At 43.8% G+C, this 16982-nt stretch overlaps 1 protein-coding gene across 5 annotated transcripts in view; it reads left to right on the top strand.

Moving 5' to 3' along the window:
• LOC149206731 (protein IN CHLOROPLAST ATPASE BIOGENESIS, chloroplastic-like) overlaps nt 1-16982 on the top strand; it is a 226915-nt gene that overhangs the window by 95683 nt on the left and 114250 nt on the right. For 3 of the 5 annotated variants that reach the window (XR_016252586.1, XM_089395544.1, XM_089395542.1), the window contains 4 exons: nt 954-1028; nt 1141-1183; nt 1522-1579; nt 1743-1910. Coding sequence is in view for 4 of the 5 variants with exons in the window: in XM_089395544.1 (XP_089251670.1) it covers nt 954-1028; nt 1141-1183; nt 1522-1579; nt 1743-1910 (344 nt within the window). In the remaining variant the exon portion in view is untranslated. The remainder of the gene's footprint in view (nt 1-953; nt 1029-1140; nt 1184-1521; nt 1580-1742; nt 1911-16982) is intronic. The other 2 variants (XM_089395546.1, XM_089395543.1) reach the window with 1 other exon arrangement.

Raw genomic sequence — 16982 nt, 5'->3', positions numbered from 1 at the left:
TGGGGTCGGGAGGCCCACCTTCAAACATACGATCATAATAGATGGGCGAGGGACCACAAGGCTGGCTCGGGTGGCAGAGAAAATGTCACAACGAACTATCTGGTGGTTGCAAGGGGCTGCTGCCTGCCGATTGAGGACCATCTTGGAAAAATTTCTCCTAGGGATATCACCCACAAAGTGGTGGGTAACAAGTACCATCACAATGTTGAATACATGACAACTGGACATCCTGCTAAGCTCCAGGGGCATAAACCAGTAACTATGCACAATACACTCTCAAGACTAATAACCTAATCATTGAAGCACTTAGTCAGTGCAAGCCATAAGGGCAATGTTGGGAGAAGTGCGTGTCCATAAAATGCCACTAGATCCAATCAATCATATGTCAATATCATTTGCTATGTGTGATAGAATGTGCTCAATCATGCACATGCATCATCATAGGTAACAAGATCAAATCTTGTTGGGGAGAAACTCTCATCTGGCTAAGATCCAACAAGCTTCTAAAACATGAAATGAAGATTATTCATGTAGAAGCACACTATATATGAAACGATAACCAACAACCATGAAAATACTGCATCATGTGATTGAGCCACTCGACCATGAGTATCGCATATAAGCTCATAAGACAAGTAGGAACTATACCATACTCAACATAGGATGCCATCCCAGAATGGATCTCTGCTTCCACCAAAAAATAAAAAGAAAAAAAAACCCTTAAACAAACAAAAATGTTTGAGGTCATTCTTCCCTATAACAGAGAGCAGCAAAGATGTTTTAATTTACAAATTCAGGAGTAAGAATGAAATGATATTCCTTCTATTTGGTAACATTTTACTTCATGGCTTGAGAGCCACTCAGTTTCTTGCTATTTACAGTTGTATAGAGATGGTTTTTATTTGCAGAGTTGTCTTTCAAACTGTTTTTAATTCCCTTATTCCATTTTACAGGTGAAAAACTTGTCCCTCCTTATGCTAGACGGGGTATAATTCCTCTTGCAATACCACTGTCGGAAGACCAATCAGGTTTTCATGAGCAAGTTCGTTCTCTTTTATTTTTAAAATGCAGTACTTATTTCTTGGTTTGTTTTTGTTTGTCTCATTTTTCTTCATTTCGTTATTACACTGGTTTCGTCAGGTGCTTTCACAGCTCTTCTAAGATGGCCAACCAGTCCAGAAGGGTACAATATATAAATTTACAGTGTCATCTTTTATTTTTCTGTGCATCATCTTATCAACACTGAAAATCATTTGTTAGAGATATTTCATTATGTTCACACTGACATAGGTGAACAATATACCATCATGACTTATTATGTTTTTACCTTAGGTTTATTTTCGATATTATTTTATTGTATGTCCATATGAGTTTAGTAATTTACCATTTATTTTAATTGAACATGAAATTTAATTAAAGCAAGTATTACCTATCCCATTTTGCATAAAATCTTCATAAGTTTTATGATGTATTGTCACTTTATTGTGTATTAATGAAGACAAGGCTTGTTCCCATTTGCAGCATGGAGATGCCCGTTGTACGAGTTCAGAAGTATGGTGTGTCACTTTTAGCTAAGACTGTAAGCCACTGATTTCAAATTGAAAATGAAGCTCTTGAAGTCTTGCATGTGAGTTGATACATTGTGATTTGATTTTGCCCTAAGCTCAAGGCCCTTGTAGACAGTCCAGTAATATTATTTGAGGCTGCTTTAAGGATTGATCATGGTGATGGATAATTTGCAGGTGGATCAATATATTCATAGGATTCTGGTAGAAGAAGATTGGAATGGCTATGAGGACGCAGCAAATAGCCTCTATGCTGCTTCAGGAGATGCTGGCAAGAAATTGTATAAACAAGGGGATGTAGCTGAATCTAAAATTGAAAATCTTGATGTTTATTTGACAAAGAAGGTTTGCACCATTTCCTTTTGAATGCTTTGGTGATTATAATTGACATGATTTTTTAATTAAAGCACCTGGTTCACTCATGCTGATGACAGTAACAGGATAACGAAGGATATCCGTTTCCTGATTTTTAATGAATAAGACACTTTTAGGTCTTAGAAACTGCTTATCCCTGCTCGACAGGTTTGACACTGATGTCATAAAATTAATGAGAATATCCATGCTGAAGTGTTTTAAATGAGATATTAACTATATGCAAAAATGTAGAATTCTTCACTGTCTTTGCCATGCACCGTTTGCTTGTTCCAGCTCCTTCACTGTCCTTAGTAGGGTCACATCTACAACATTCTATCCTTATAAGTTTTTTGTTGGGATGGCTTAAATCCAGATTTTATCTGTTTTAGAAAAAAAGGTGTGTCCCTCAATTAATATATATTTAATTGGTTGTAATCACTACTCTGTTTTACAGACAAGTACGAAGGTTCTCATACTCTCAAAGTCAGCCTGATTGACTTACAAGTCTCACGAGTTATATGACTAGCTGAGTTTGGTGCCAAGTAGGCTAACCTGCCAGATTTGAACATGACTCGGTTATTGAGTCTGGTGCTGAGTTATTTGTTGAATCATTCCAAGTTATTGGCTGAGTTATTACCAATTCCGGTGCCCAGTTTTCATAGCTGCTGAGTCAGTCAGTTCCCGTCCAAGTTTGACAAGCTTGAAGGGTAAATCTCCATTCATAACTAATCAAACCACCTACACTTAAAAAACTCAGGTAACATCATTCTAGTGGACGGAATTTAAAAAGATGAGTTTATCCTTCAATTTTTGGTGAAATGGTTTTTCTTCTCTTTTTCTCATTTATTCTTCTAATGATCTATTAATTATAAAATAATTACAACAAATTGCAAACAGATGGGTGCCAAGTGGGTCACCACCATAATGTCACAATAGAAGCAGTACATGCAAGCTAACTGCGTATATCTAGTTGATGTCATATCAAAATTGGCATTTGTACCACAAAACAATACATCCATACAAAATCTTGAAATTTACAATTTAAGGCCATGGAGGGTGAGCCTCATCATCATCATTAATACAAGCACTACATATTTATGAGCTTGGAGCTGCGACTGCCGCAGAAGGTGGAGTGTCATCATCATTTGGCTTTGTGGGTCACCTTGTTGAAATTTCGAAAAATTTCCTCTCAATGCAATTTCAGAAATTTCACATCAACCTTGAGATTCCCTGGAATCTGCATCTTTTTTTTGTGATTCCCTGGATCTATTTTCTATGATATTTCAGCCATAGGGATGAATTTGATATATAAATTACAGCAGTATACATCTCACTTCTATCTGACCTAGTACACAAGGCAACCCAAGAAAATATACATCAAACCACTGTACTTCAAGGTAATATTTTTCCAACCCTTGGGTGAAAATCCCAACACAAAACAGACCTGAAAATTACTTATTTATAACAAATTGATTACAGCCATCAATATGCCCACATAGCTTCTATATTTATTTGTAATATATATCCCAGGAAACTTCCCACATTCCAAACAATGATCTCGAACATCAAAAATATGCAAGATGAGATGAGATCACAACAGGCCCTTCTTAAACAGGAGACATAAATCCAGCAGTGGAAACTTAATTTTTGGGTTGAAGTGGTCCAGAAAAGTGAACAGTCCACTTATTGCAGTTGAAGCTGTGATGTGAGCAAAATTGAATGAGGAACGTCATTACTGATATCGAGAGCTTAACCCTAGAGTACATGGGCTCCCCCATCTAGTAATTCCTTTTGACCCCCTACAGATAGGCATTGTTACCGCTCAAACTAGCAGGGGTCCTAGGAGGGGATCCTAAAGGGACAACTACTAGATTAAGGGCAACAATGGAGCAATAGCCCACTGTCACCTGAGCTAAAACTCCCTGCTCTTTACAGACTTTCACCAATGGGAGGAAACCCGGTATGAAAGGAATCACTAGATGAATAAGTCAATGAAGGGATAAAGAGTGATTCCTAAGGGCCTATTCACAAGAGAGACTCAATTTTGTGGTTTGCTTGCTTGAAAAGCAAGGTGTAAAGCTCTCTAAGAAGGGCCAAGGAGATTTCAAGGGCTAGGGTTTGCAAATAAGACTTGTAAAGGAGGGACCTAGTCCAAGAGATCCTTGTGAAAACTTGGATTCCAAGTGGTCTTTGTGAAATTATCTTCAAAAGGTTGTGGGACCACATGGGACCAAGTGGACCCAAAATTAGGTCAAGGGGGTGGAGTTGATCAATCAAGGGTATGCTTGACCTAATTGAGGGGAAGAAGGGAATCACAGGAAGATTTTCCAACAATCTTAATACAATGATCCCAATGAGGTTACCAATCAAGGGAATTAAAGGGTAAGAAACAATCTCAGAGCTAGGGCTTGAAGTATCTCGAGATCCCACTGTCAGAATGGCTTCAAATTTGGAGGGCTCCTAGGAGACACAACAATGCAGTAGAGGCTAGGAGATTGAATTTTTTTGATGGGTAACTTGTGAGAAATGTGATGCCCTAGGTCCCCTATGGAGGCTAGGCCTAGAAGAAAGAGGGAGAGGTGATAAAGGTTATGCTTTTGGTGATCACCTATGGAGGACCAGTTTTTAATCCTTTGGGAGAAATGAAGTCAAGATGATTCCAATGCTTGGGAGGATTTCACTTGGTCAAGTAGGTCTCTAGGACAATTTCACATGGTAATTAGGGCATGGGACAATTGCTTCAAGGTCTTTATACTTCGATATGCAATATGTGATGACTTATCGAGATAAAATTTTAACAAAATATCTCTAGGAACATTCACTTATTCAAACATGGCCCATGACATGATGCAACACTATAAAAAGACAAATTTGCACCATTTCACACAAGAAAAGCAGCGAATTTCAGCCTAGTATAGCGAAATTCCCCAGCAACATGCATGTGACATAAGAAAAAGACAAAATAGCATTAAAAGAGCACTTACATGTGAGAACAAGTATATCCAATCATCATCATATGCCAATATAGAAGCTCCAAGACAAAAATGAAGAGATCCAAACATCAAAATTCATCCATCCATCCAATTTCGTCCTCCAAAAAGAATAGCGAAAATCTCACAAGAGAGAATGATCTAATCCAAGTGATGATGATCAAATGATTCCATCACACTTCTATTTATACACTTCCTAGTGAATTCAATTTAGCTAATTAGGCATAATTTAGCCCCTAAAAGAAAATAATGTGCATAATAACAAAGTTTTGGTGACAAGCCCACCAATTAGCTCAATAATGTAAAGATAAGCCTCTCAAGAGGGTCGAATGATCAACAAAGTGAATTCGTTGGGCCTTTGAGGAGGCCCGATGAAGTCCAACGGGTGCCATGATAAAGAAAAGGACTCCAAACATAGTGGACAAGGGAGTGGCCATGTGTTATCCAATCAAGAACATGTGGTGCTCCTAAGTGGGTGTGGGGGTACAAAGACATTCTCATGGGTCTCCTAATGAGATAAACCATCCATCTACAGCGGGAGGCATCTTGTAGCATCTGCCAAGTGTATGGTGCAACTGTCTAGCCGATTGGGCATGGTGGACCAGGTGCATCATCCTCATCCAAAAGGTGGAACATGAGAAATCAATGAACATTGCTAGGGATCCATGAAGAGATATCTGCTATGGTAGAGACACGTGGCTCTCAACACTCACCCTACAAGTGCCAATGTGGCCCTCTTGAGGGCTAGGATCCCGTATATGGAGACCAAGCCCTAAATGAAGACCTACCTACAATCTTGCATAAGATCCAATGCTTCCCCTTGCCCTCCAATACAACACATCATTAGAATAATCAAGAAATAATGCTTACAGGTTATGGGATCAATGGGGCACTTCATAGTGGCATGCCCTTCCATAGTGGGCTTTGGCAAGTACAAGTGTCTCCAAGCTCAAAAGGGGGTTAACCAAAGACCCTATTAGGTGGTTTCAACCTCTAAAGGGGGTGGAATTTCCATAGTACATCCTTTAAGAGGTAGGTGGCAAATGATATAATGATGGGATGGAGTGGGGATAAGAGGAACCATCCAGATCATGTTGATTTCTAGTAGCATTGGATATGCTCTAAGCCTCAAAATTTGCAGGGAGGCTAGGACACATTTATTCCAGAATACCCATAAATCGTTTTGGGAAATTCCACCCGAAGACCGTTTTGTTAAAATAATAAATTATTTTTAATGGATGCCTGAGTATAAACTTAGGAAATTAAAATAATTAAACGGTATTAATAAAACTAGGTGTAAATCTTCTAGAAGAAGACAAAGATCGAGTCAATATGATTTGAGCCATTGATTAGAATTTAATTTGGGCCGTTGATTACTCAACGAGAAGATTATAAGAAGGACTTCGATGGGCATTTGGAAGACACATCGAGTGAGAGATCAGAGATCGATTTTCTCAAGAGAGCAGTGTAGCAGTTGTCGGAGAGGTCATCAAGGAGATTTCTTGCAGTGAGGGGCAGGGATAGTTTTCCAGTTGGAGAGTTTCCTGATCCGGGGATACATTGCAGAGGAGGCAGAGAGAGATCTAGAAGAGGCAGCGTAGAGCCACGTTGGGCAGCATAGAGCCACGCTGAGGCAGCGCAGAGCCTAAGAGGAGATTCAAAATTTGCTGGAGATTCGAGTTTTAGATCCAGAAGCTGGGGTGTCAGACTGGAAGGGCAGAGAATCGAAGTTTCAGAGGCAAATCGACCAACAAGAAGGGTTACACAGAGTCTAGTAGATGTGATGTTGAACTACGTAGGCTGACATAAAGGCAGTGTGGGGCTTGCCATCTAGAGCCTGGATCAGTATTGAATCTCCAGTGACAACGTGAGATTTTTCTCATTAATTTCTCTGCCAATCAAATTCTCTGTATCAGATAACCAGTGAGGCATCCAAAGATTGTACTTAGAAACTACTGCATAATAATACAAACCCTCAGCTGCTGCACCAGTTTTCCCGCATTGGGTTTTTCTGGGGACATTTGTCCAAAAACAACTGTCACTTGTGTGTGTGCTATTTCTTCTTTCTCAATTCTTGTTTCTGAATATAATTTAAATAGTGAAGGTTGCAGTCGTATTTACTTCGATATTTACAGTGTAACATAGTAAACAACTTGCATGAATTAACAAGTAGGAGAAGTAATATCAGTTTGCTGCAGTAGTGATTTGGGTCTCCAAATTTTCACAGACCACATGTCAAGGTACATTGGGTAGCTATAACAAGGGAAGCCCACTCCTGGGTATATGAGTGTAGGAGGGAGCAAATCGTGGTACATGAGTTACCCTAGCCTTTGTTTTTCCACCCTTCTTCATATGCCTTTTTCCTTTGATTGATTTTTCTTCATAATTGCTCGGGGCTCCAGGGGATGGAGAGCATTGTTGAATTTGCTAAGTCTATCCATTAGAAAATTAATCTGTATTTTGCTGGTTTATTTCTTCTACTTGTACATTCTGAACAAGTTATTTAAAACATATAAATAATGAAATAAACAAAATACAGTCTCAACATCTATAGATCATCAACTGAAAGAAAACAAACACACAAGTGACATCGTTATTTTTGGACAAATGTCCTCGGAAAAACCCAATGTGGGAAAACCGATGCAGCTATTTTGAGGGTTTATTATTATGCAGTATTTCCTTGAGTACAACTGGGTGCCAAACTGGCTCACTTGACAGAGAAAAATAACTGGTAGTAATACCTCCCTATCGGAAACAGGTATTCAGAAAACCTGTCCCACAAAACCCTCTCCAGTGACTCTGAAGCACTGTGCTGGCCCTTCTGGCCTCTATGTCAGCCCCAAACCCCTTTGCGTCAACCCTTTGAGGCACTGCACAACCTTTGCGACCCTCTGGCTTTCACAGTCACTCCCACACTGATTGGGTCAGAAGGGTATTTCAAAAGGAACCCTGCCACGATCCTTACTTCTATGCCTGCCAATAGCCAATTTCCTTGCCCTTAGTATGATAACACCTGCGCTTTGAGGGGAATAAATCAAAAGGCCTGAATGGGAGGGATTACCCCTATGCCGGCTTTATGCTTTCACAGGTATCTAATGAGTCGGAAGGCTCCCACAGGAGAAGGTGGGGAGGCCAAGGCCGCACTTAGAACTCCAGGTACATCCCACTGGGTTCTTTCCCATTATGACCTGGGGATTGACTTCCCAGACAGACTAGCAAGGTAAGAGTCATTAAAAGAACACACAGGCTGGCTTGACGCGCTCGGGTTCAGCACCCAACGGGCTGGCTCGCAGGGGAATATATACCCAGTTTCCAGTTCCGGTGTTCCTCTTCATAGGGCTCCTCCTTCTTTACTTCCTTCCACATCTGCCAGCGGGACCGGGTTTCACACCCGCTATGGCTCTGATTTAGTGGGTAATGAGCAAGCCAGCAAGCTCGTCACTCTAGCTACTCTCTGCGTGGATGACGCAGTCCCTCTGGCCTCTGCGCTGTCTCTGCTGGGCTTTGCATGGCCTACTCTGGCTGTTGCTTCTCGCTCTCTGCCTCTGCGTTGGACACTTGGCACTGTCTCTGCCTCTATGTCCAGTACTCATTGCCCCTCGCTGCTAATCACTGACTCGACTTTGCTTAGCAACCCTGCTCTAGCAAATCGAATGACTGATCACTCTGGTGTGTTCTCGAACTGACTCTCAAGCCTCCTCTTATACTTTTCTTGTTGGTCCTTCAACGGCTGAGATTAAATCTCTAATCAACGACTAAGATTATATTTGGCTTGATCCATGACTTTTGGAACCTTCTAACCCAGTTTTATATTAATACCCATTAATATTTTATCTTTCCTAAGTTTAGACTATGGAACTCCATTAAAAATATTAATTATTTTAATATCTCCCAAACTGGGTACAATCAGTCCAAACCATTTCTGGGTCTTGGAGGTCTCATGTGCTTTAGCCTCTCCACCAATTTTCATGGCTAGAGCACTTTCAATGCTACCCCAAGTCAACACTCCCTCTTAGCAAGGACTGTGCTCTAGTAATAATCCTCACTGAGCATCACTCTGATTATCTGGCACCGATACCTATGCTGATGCTAGGCCTCCTCGCCTGACATCCTCTGCACTGCTGCATCCTGCACTGTTGTCCATGGCCCTGCCACTGTCACTGTTGCATCCGTACGACAACTCCCTCTGCATCCATGTTGCTGCTAGTCCATCCTCCCAACACTGCATATGCACTACATCCCCTCTCATCATGCTGCATCGTGCTACTGCATACTGCTACTGTGTTGGAATTTCTAAGTTTAACCGTTAGAAATTCTTCCTGTACTATCTGATTTATTTCTCCCTACTTGTTCAGTTACTTAACAAGTTATTTACCATGTAAATATTGAAAATAAATACAAGTACATTATCAACACATACAGATCATCAACTGAAAGAAACAAGCACACAAGTGACACCGTTGTTTTTGGACTAATGTCCCCTAAAAATCCCAATGCAAGAAAACTGGTGCAGCTATTCAGAGGGTTTTATTATTATGCAGTTTTCAGAATACAACCGGGGTGCCAGAAATAGCTCACCCAACAGAGAATGCCCTTGGCAGTAGTACCTCTTAGTCGGAGACAGATATTTCGGCTAAATCACTAGATGAACGATCCCACAACAACAATGCAACTTCTGCTACTCTTCGTCACTTTGATAGGGACTGCGTCACCCTATCTAGCTCTCCAGCTCCAATCTGTCCCACAAAAATCTCCCAGCGTTGCCTCTAGGGTCTGCATCAGCCTCTCTGGCCCAACGTCAGCCTCTGGAGCCTCTGCGTCTTACATGCTGACCCTCTCTGGCTCTGCGCAACTCTTGGCTGCCTCTGCGTGTCCTCTAGCTGGCTCTGTGTCAACCTCTCCCGGCTTTTGCGCTGATAATCTCGGTACTAACTTTGCCTCTCTGCTATGTATTCACTGCCCCTCAGCTGCAACTCAGATCATTTCACTCAATTTCCTCAGCAAACCCTGTCCCAGAAAATCGAGTTCTTGATCTCTCTTGGTGTGTTCTCCAACTGACCCTCAAGCCTCCTCTTATACTTTTCTTGTTGGTCCATCAACGACTGAGATTAAATCTCTAATCAATGGCTAAGATTAGATTTGGTTTGATCCATGACTTTGGACCCTTCTAACCCAGTTTTATATCAATACCCATTAATATTTTATTTTTCCTAAGTTTAGACTTAGGAACTCCATTAAAAATATTAGTTATTTTAATATCTCCAAAACCAGTTAGATTCTGCCCAAACCATTTCTGGGTCTTGGAGATCTCATGTGCTTTAGCCTCTCCACCAATTTTCGTGGCTAAAGCACATCCGATGCTACCCCAAATCAACACTCCCTCTTAGCGAGGACTGTGCTTTAGTAATACTCCTCACTAAGTATCACCCTGATCATCCAGCATTGGTTGCTGTGCTGATGCTAGGCCTCCATGCCCAACATCCTTTGCACTGCTGCATCCTGTACTGTTGCCCATGGCCCTGCCACTGCCACTGCTGCTGTAATATTCCTAATTAGCCATGGCTAATTGGAATATTCGATTTTGCTAAATTTTGCCTTCTATAGTTATTTATAAATAAAAAGGTGAGGAAAAGGGGGACATAACTCATCTTTAGAATAAAGTCACTTCTTAGTAGCACAACGTTGTGACTTAAAGGGGAGCCAAGGGGGCCAAAGGACCACGCAGAGATGGGGCCCACGTAGACACTTGGAGGGACTGCGCAGATGGAAAGGAACACGTGGCAAGAAAGGGACTGCGTTGGAGGAGGTGGGCCTTGGGATTGAGAGAGGCCAACACTATAAAGGAGAGGGGAGCCTCCTCATTTTGTCATTTGATTATGTGCATTTGAGCTAGTCACTTCGACTTAGAGCACGTTGGCTGTTTAGCTAGTCTGCAGCACTGTTTAGTGCATTGAGTGTCTCCGTTCGGAGATCTCACCCTTATCCTCAGGGGAATTCAAGTGCCTACTTGGGCAAGGTAGTTTTCAGCAGTCTTTTGCAGTAGGATTGATCTTTGGCGTTGTGGAGGAGCTGAGCACTTGAGGACTGCGCAGTCTTGAGAGAGAGGGACACAGTTCTTTTGGTGGGAGTTCCGGATTGGGGGTTTGTGGATGATTAGAGCTGGGAGATTGAGCAAGGGGATCTGCCCTTGCATATTGGAGCATTTTGGCAGAGTTTCGGGCTGAGTTTTGGTGGATTCTATTTAGTGGCAGCGCAGAGCTTTGAGGGATAGCGTAGATCCCCAAGGGGGTGATTTTCGGGGGTCGGATATTTCATAAAAGCTTTCTGGGTTTTTCTAGGTTTCTTGAGTAGAGTTTGATTCCAGAGTTTCAACATTTTCTGAGGAGGGGAACAACCGCGAATCCTCATTTGAATTTCAGAAGTAGTAACAGCACGATAGTTCTCCAGCATCTTAGACGCAGTTCAGAGAGAGGCCATTGCTTTGCTATTCTAAGTGTATCTCTTCACTTGCCTTGTGCAAGTCGAGGTGCCATCTTTCTGATCACCTCCTATACTCATTCCATTACTCAGTATAATAAAATGGCTTGGCATTTCTCTGCATTTCTTAAGTATCTGCTTATATTCCGTGTTCACATTATTATATGTTGTACCACTGTTATTTTATCTCTTTGAGTTTCCCGGTCACTATATCATTTGGACGTGTTTGGTTGGAGTTTACTTGTTTGTTGAGGGATATCCCGGAAACGGGATATTACAGCTGCATCTGTACGACAAATCCCTCTGCATCTGTGCTGCTACCCATGGCCCTGCCACTGCCACTGCTGCATCTGCACTGCATCCCCTCTCACGATGCTGCATCGTGCTGTCCATAGCACTGCCACTCAGTTACTGAGAAGTAAGTAACTAATCCTCCCAACTCTGACATCTCTGTCAGGATAGAAACACTCCCGATGCTCAAGTTCCCTCTATTGCTAACAAGTGCTCCCTCTACTGACCTCTCCCGGAACTCTTGCACTGTAGCACTCTCTGTTGCTCCATCCGCATCTGTCTCTACCGACATCTGACTGTCTTGCAACTCTTCTTCGGGGCTCTCGTAGCAAGGTATAATCCAAGAGGTTGGGTACCTCGAGGATCTTGCCCCTCATCGCCTGTAGTCCGTCTGACTATAGCTCGATGTCTCCCCACTTCCTCTCAAGTGGCGCATGAGAACTCATGGCATAGTCGTCATCTGTCTCCACTTCTTTCTCCGCCCTTGCTAGTGCTGCCTTGGTCTCAGAAGCCTCTCCCTTTCTCTTCTTCCTCGGACACTGGTTCGCATAGTGACCCAGTTCCCCACAGTGGAAGCATTTGACCTTGGAGAGGTCCTTCTTCTTCCGTTTCTCTTGCTTTCCCACAGATGCTAGGGCAACATCCTCCTCTTCCTCCTTGATTCTGACCCCCTTGTCGCTGCTTCCCGCCTTGGTCAGCCGTTTGATCTCTTCTTGATGAAGAGCCGCCCACAGTTCCTCCCAATCCGGAAGGCTCGACCTGCCCAGTAAGCTCTGGACAAATACCTCCCAATCCTCTGAGACTGCGTTTAATGCAGTCCTCACCAACATCTCCTCATCCGGCGTGGCCCCTATGGAAGTCAGCTGGTCCCGGATCTTTGTCAATCGCCCGAGGAAGATATCTATCTTCTCTCCCCTCTACATCTGGTATGATCGCAGCTGATTTTCTAGAAGCATCTTCCTCTGCACGGAAGTATGCTGATACAACTTCTTTAGGGCATCCCACATCTCATTTGCCGTGCCCTTCTCGGCAATATGTGGTACCACATGATCCTTGACCCCGTCAAGAATGATGCACTTAGCCCTGGCCATTGCCTCCTCGTACTTCTCATTTTCAGCCGGGTCAACTAGGATCGCTATCGTTTTCAAGGCGAAGTGTTTGATGCGATACCTGTCTAGAATGGACAAGATCCTAGCCTTCCAGACTACGAAGTTCGAAGCTCTGTCCAGTCTATCCTGATCTCTTAGCCCATTCACTGCCATTTCGCTGCTCCTCTTTCGACTCTTTCGAGTCTCTCTACTTCCCTCCTGGAAGTCCTTTGATCGACTCCTGCTAAGTCTCTCAACTTCCTGTCTGGAAGTTCTCGGTTTGACTCCCTCTGAGCCTCGATTTCCCTTCTGGAAATCCCTCTGCCAATGTCGAGATGCCCCACTTTGATCGTTTGTGCAGCTGCACCACTGATCCAGATTTCTTGGCTAGAAATCCTCGGCAGCAACTCCCTCCTCCTTGGTCTTGCCCTGTTAGGTACTGTTCTGACCACAATACCCCACCAGCTTCGCTCTGCAACTTACCCACAGTCTCCTATGCCCCAACAATATGAAGGTTAGAGCCTCTAGGCTTTGCGTAATCCCGACATTGGCACAATCTGCACCTCCTGGCCACAACGTCAATCCTTCCTGACTGAGAAAGATGACCAAGCATTGCATAGGTCAAGTCTGCTCCTCTCTACCTCTGCGCTGATCCTCCTCCTGGCTCGAATTGATGATGCGGGCTCTCTGTGTCACCCCTTTCTTGCTGCTTTTTGCTAGGAACAACTTTTGTCATTCAGGACAGTTGTTTCTGCCGCTGCTGCTCTGCTCATCTGATGCCTTCAGTTATCCTGTGGTCTGCAACCACCCTTTGATACTATGTTGGAATTTCTAAGTTTAACCTGTTAGAAATTCTTCTTGTACTATCTGATTTATTTCTTCCTACTTGTTTAGTTACTTAACAAGTTATTTACCATGTAAATGTAATATTCCTAACCCAGAATAATCCTCAAACCCTAGCAAAAACTCCAACCAAATGTGTGCAAATGATATAATAACCAAGAAGTGATAAAATAACAGTGGAACAACATATAATAATGTAAACTGGAAATATAAGCAAGTACAAGAAATGCAGCGAGAAATGCTAAGCCATTTTATTATACTGAGCAATAAAATGAGTACAAGAGGTGATTAGACAGATGGAACCTCGACTTGCACAAGGCAAGTGAAGAAATACTCTCAGAATGACAAGAATGGCCTCTCTGCGTGGATGCTGTTGCTGCTGCTAGAAAACAAATGATGATTTGGGGCTGCTCCCCTCCTCAGAAAAAGCTGAAACTCTAGATTCAGGCTCTACTCAAGAAACCTAGAAAAACCCAGAAAGCTTTCCTGGAATGGCCGACCCCAGAGAAACACCCTCCACTCTCTTGGGGTTTTGTGCAGTTCCTCAATGCCCTGCGCTGCCACTGAAGAAAACCCCTCTAAACTCTGCCTGAAACACTGCCTAAAACCCTGCCAAAAATCCTCCAATGAGACAAGAGCTGGACCCCTGCTCAATCTCCCAGCATAACTCCACCTGCAAAACCCCAATCCAACACTACAACCAAAAAGAACTGCGCCCCTCTCCAAGTGCTGCGCAGTCCTCCAAAATGCTGATGAAACTGCTACTGAAATGCTGATAAAACTACTGCTGAAATGCCAATAGAAATACCTTGCCCGAGAAAGCACTTGAAGTCCCCCGGGGCTAAGGGTGAGATCTTCGAACGGAGACACTCAATGCACTAAACAGTGCTGCAGACCAGCTAAACAGCCAGCGTGCTCAGAAGTCGAAACGACTAGCTCAAAATGCACATAACTGAATGATCCAAAATAAGGGGGCTCCTCTCTGCCTCTCACAATCCCTAGGCTCACCTCCTCCTGCGTGATTCCCCTCTTGCCATGTGTTCTTCCCTCCTACGCAGTCCCTCCATGTGTCTGCGTTGGCCCCATTTCTGCGTTCCCCTTTGGCCCCCTTGGCTCCTCCTTAAGTCACAACGTTGTGCTACTAGAAAGTGACTTTTTATTCTTAAAGTGAGTTATGTCCCCCGTACTCACTTTTTTATTTGTAAATAACTATAGAAGGCAAAAATTGGGCAAATCGAATATTCCAATTAGCCATGGCTAATTAGGAATATTACAGCCTCCCCCGGCAAAATGTTGCTTGTCCTCAAGCAATTGAAGATGGATGCTGCAAAATCTTCTCACTCTCCCAAGTGGCATCCTCATCTGGCAAATTCTTCCACCTCACCAAGAATTCCCGGACCGTCCTACTCCGCAGCTGCCTCTCCCTGGTATCAATGATGGCCTTCGGCTGCAATACCAAATGCCCCTCGTCATCCATGGGTGGTAGCTCATCTGTCACTGTCACCTGCTGCCCCAATGCCTTTTTCAGGCATGATACATGGAAAACGTTATGAATCTTTCTGCCTTGGGGCAGCTCCAACTCATATGCAGCTTGTCCTTGGAGTACTCTACTAAGAGTCGAGCCCTCCAGTCTGTATCCAAGCTCATAAGAGACAATGTGGCTGGTCTACGTGAAAGGGCATCTGCTACCACATTGTTCTTGCCCTTGACATACCCGATGTCAAAGTCATATGCTTGGATCTTGCTGATCCACTTCTGCTGCCTCTCCTGTAGCAGCTTCTGCTCCAAAAAGAACTTGAGGCTGTTGTGATCAGTCCTCACCTTGAACCTGTTACCCACCAGATACTGCCGGTACTTAGCCAATGCATGCATGATGGCCAGCATCTCCTTGTCGTATATAGAGTACAACCTCTCGTGCGAAAGGAGCTTTCGGCTCTCAAAGGCTATAGGGTGACCTCCCTGCATCAACACTGCGCCGATCCCCTCTCCCGACGCATCACACTCCAAAACAAAAGGCTGCGTAAAATCTGGAAATGCAAGCACTGGGCAGCTGCTCATAACCTCCTTGAGCCTGTCAAAGGCTCGTTGCGCTGTATCTGACCAACTAAAAGCCCCCTTCCTCGTCAAATCTGTCAGGGGTGCAGCAAGCTGTGAGAAACCTTTGACGAACTTCCGGTAGTAAGTACAAATGCCAATGAATCCTCGAAGTTCCGTCACATTTCTCGGCTCCGGCCATTCTCTAATGGCCCTGATCTTCTCCCTGTGGACTCTCACTCCGTCCACTCCTATGATGTGTCCCAGATACAACATCTTCGTCAACCCAAACTCACACTTGGAGAGTTTGGCATAGAACTGCTGCTCCTGTAAGATACGCGATATTGTCTCAATGTGCTGGAGATGCTCCTCCCAAGTCTTGCTGTAAATGAGAATATCATCGAAGAATACCAACACAAACTTCCTCAAGTGACTACGGAAGATGTGATTCATGCAGGACTGAAATGTAGCTGGGGCGTTGGTTAGCCCAAAAGGCATAACCAAGAACTCAAAGTGCCCATAGTGACACCTGAAGGTGGTCTTGGGATGTCCTGTTCCCTCACGCGAATTTGATGATACCCCGATCTCAAATCAATCTTTGAGAAGAAATGTGCCCCTCTCAACTCATCCATCAACTCATCGATCCTGGGTATGGGGTACTTGTTGTTCAGGGTCTTCTTGTTCAGGGCCCTGTAGTCAATGTACATCCTCAACGTACCGTCCTTCTTCTTCACCAACACCACAGAAGAAGCAAAAGGACTCGTGCTCGGTCGAATGTGCCCAAGAGCCAGCAACTCCTGGATAGCCCGCTCAATGTCATCCCGATAGGCCTTGGGGTGATTATAGGGGGTGGTGATCACTGCCTGGATGCCCTTCTCAAGCTCAGTAGTGTGCTCAAACCCCCGATCCGGTGGCTGTCCTGGTGGAATCTCTCCAAACACTATGGCATACCGCCCAAGGATGGACTGGATCTCTGGATGTACCGTGTGCCCTGTAGTCCCTGCCTCTCATGCACGCAGCTCCATTGCCCACTCTATGTCCCCCTTCTGGAAGACTGCTTCCATCCGATGAGCCGACATAGTTTGAGGTAGATATGTGTGCTGTCCCCGTATCTTCTCATGCCTCCCCGTCTTCTCATCATCCCACTCCATCTCTAGGGTCTTCCAATCCGTCGTGACCTTCCCTAGAGTAATAAGCCACTGAACACCCAGTATCATGTTGGTGTCCGGAATATCGACCACGAAAAAGTGGTCAGTCATCGTGTAGGTGCTCATCGTCACCGAAAGCTCTGGAACATATCGAGCACACGTCATGGTCTGATCTCTTAGGACCAAGACTGA

Source organism: Pinus tabuliformis, chromosome 1_2 (genome assembly GCF_031772625.1).
Source record: "Pinus tabuliformis cultivar Carrire ecotype Pingquan chromosome 1_2, CPIR1, whole genome shotgun sequence".
Classification (NCBI taxonomy): Eukaryota; Viridiplantae; Streptophyta; class Pinopsida; order Pinales; family Pinaceae; genus Pinus; species Pinus tabuliformis.
This window is presented reverse-complemented; position numbering and strand designations above follow the sequence as displayed.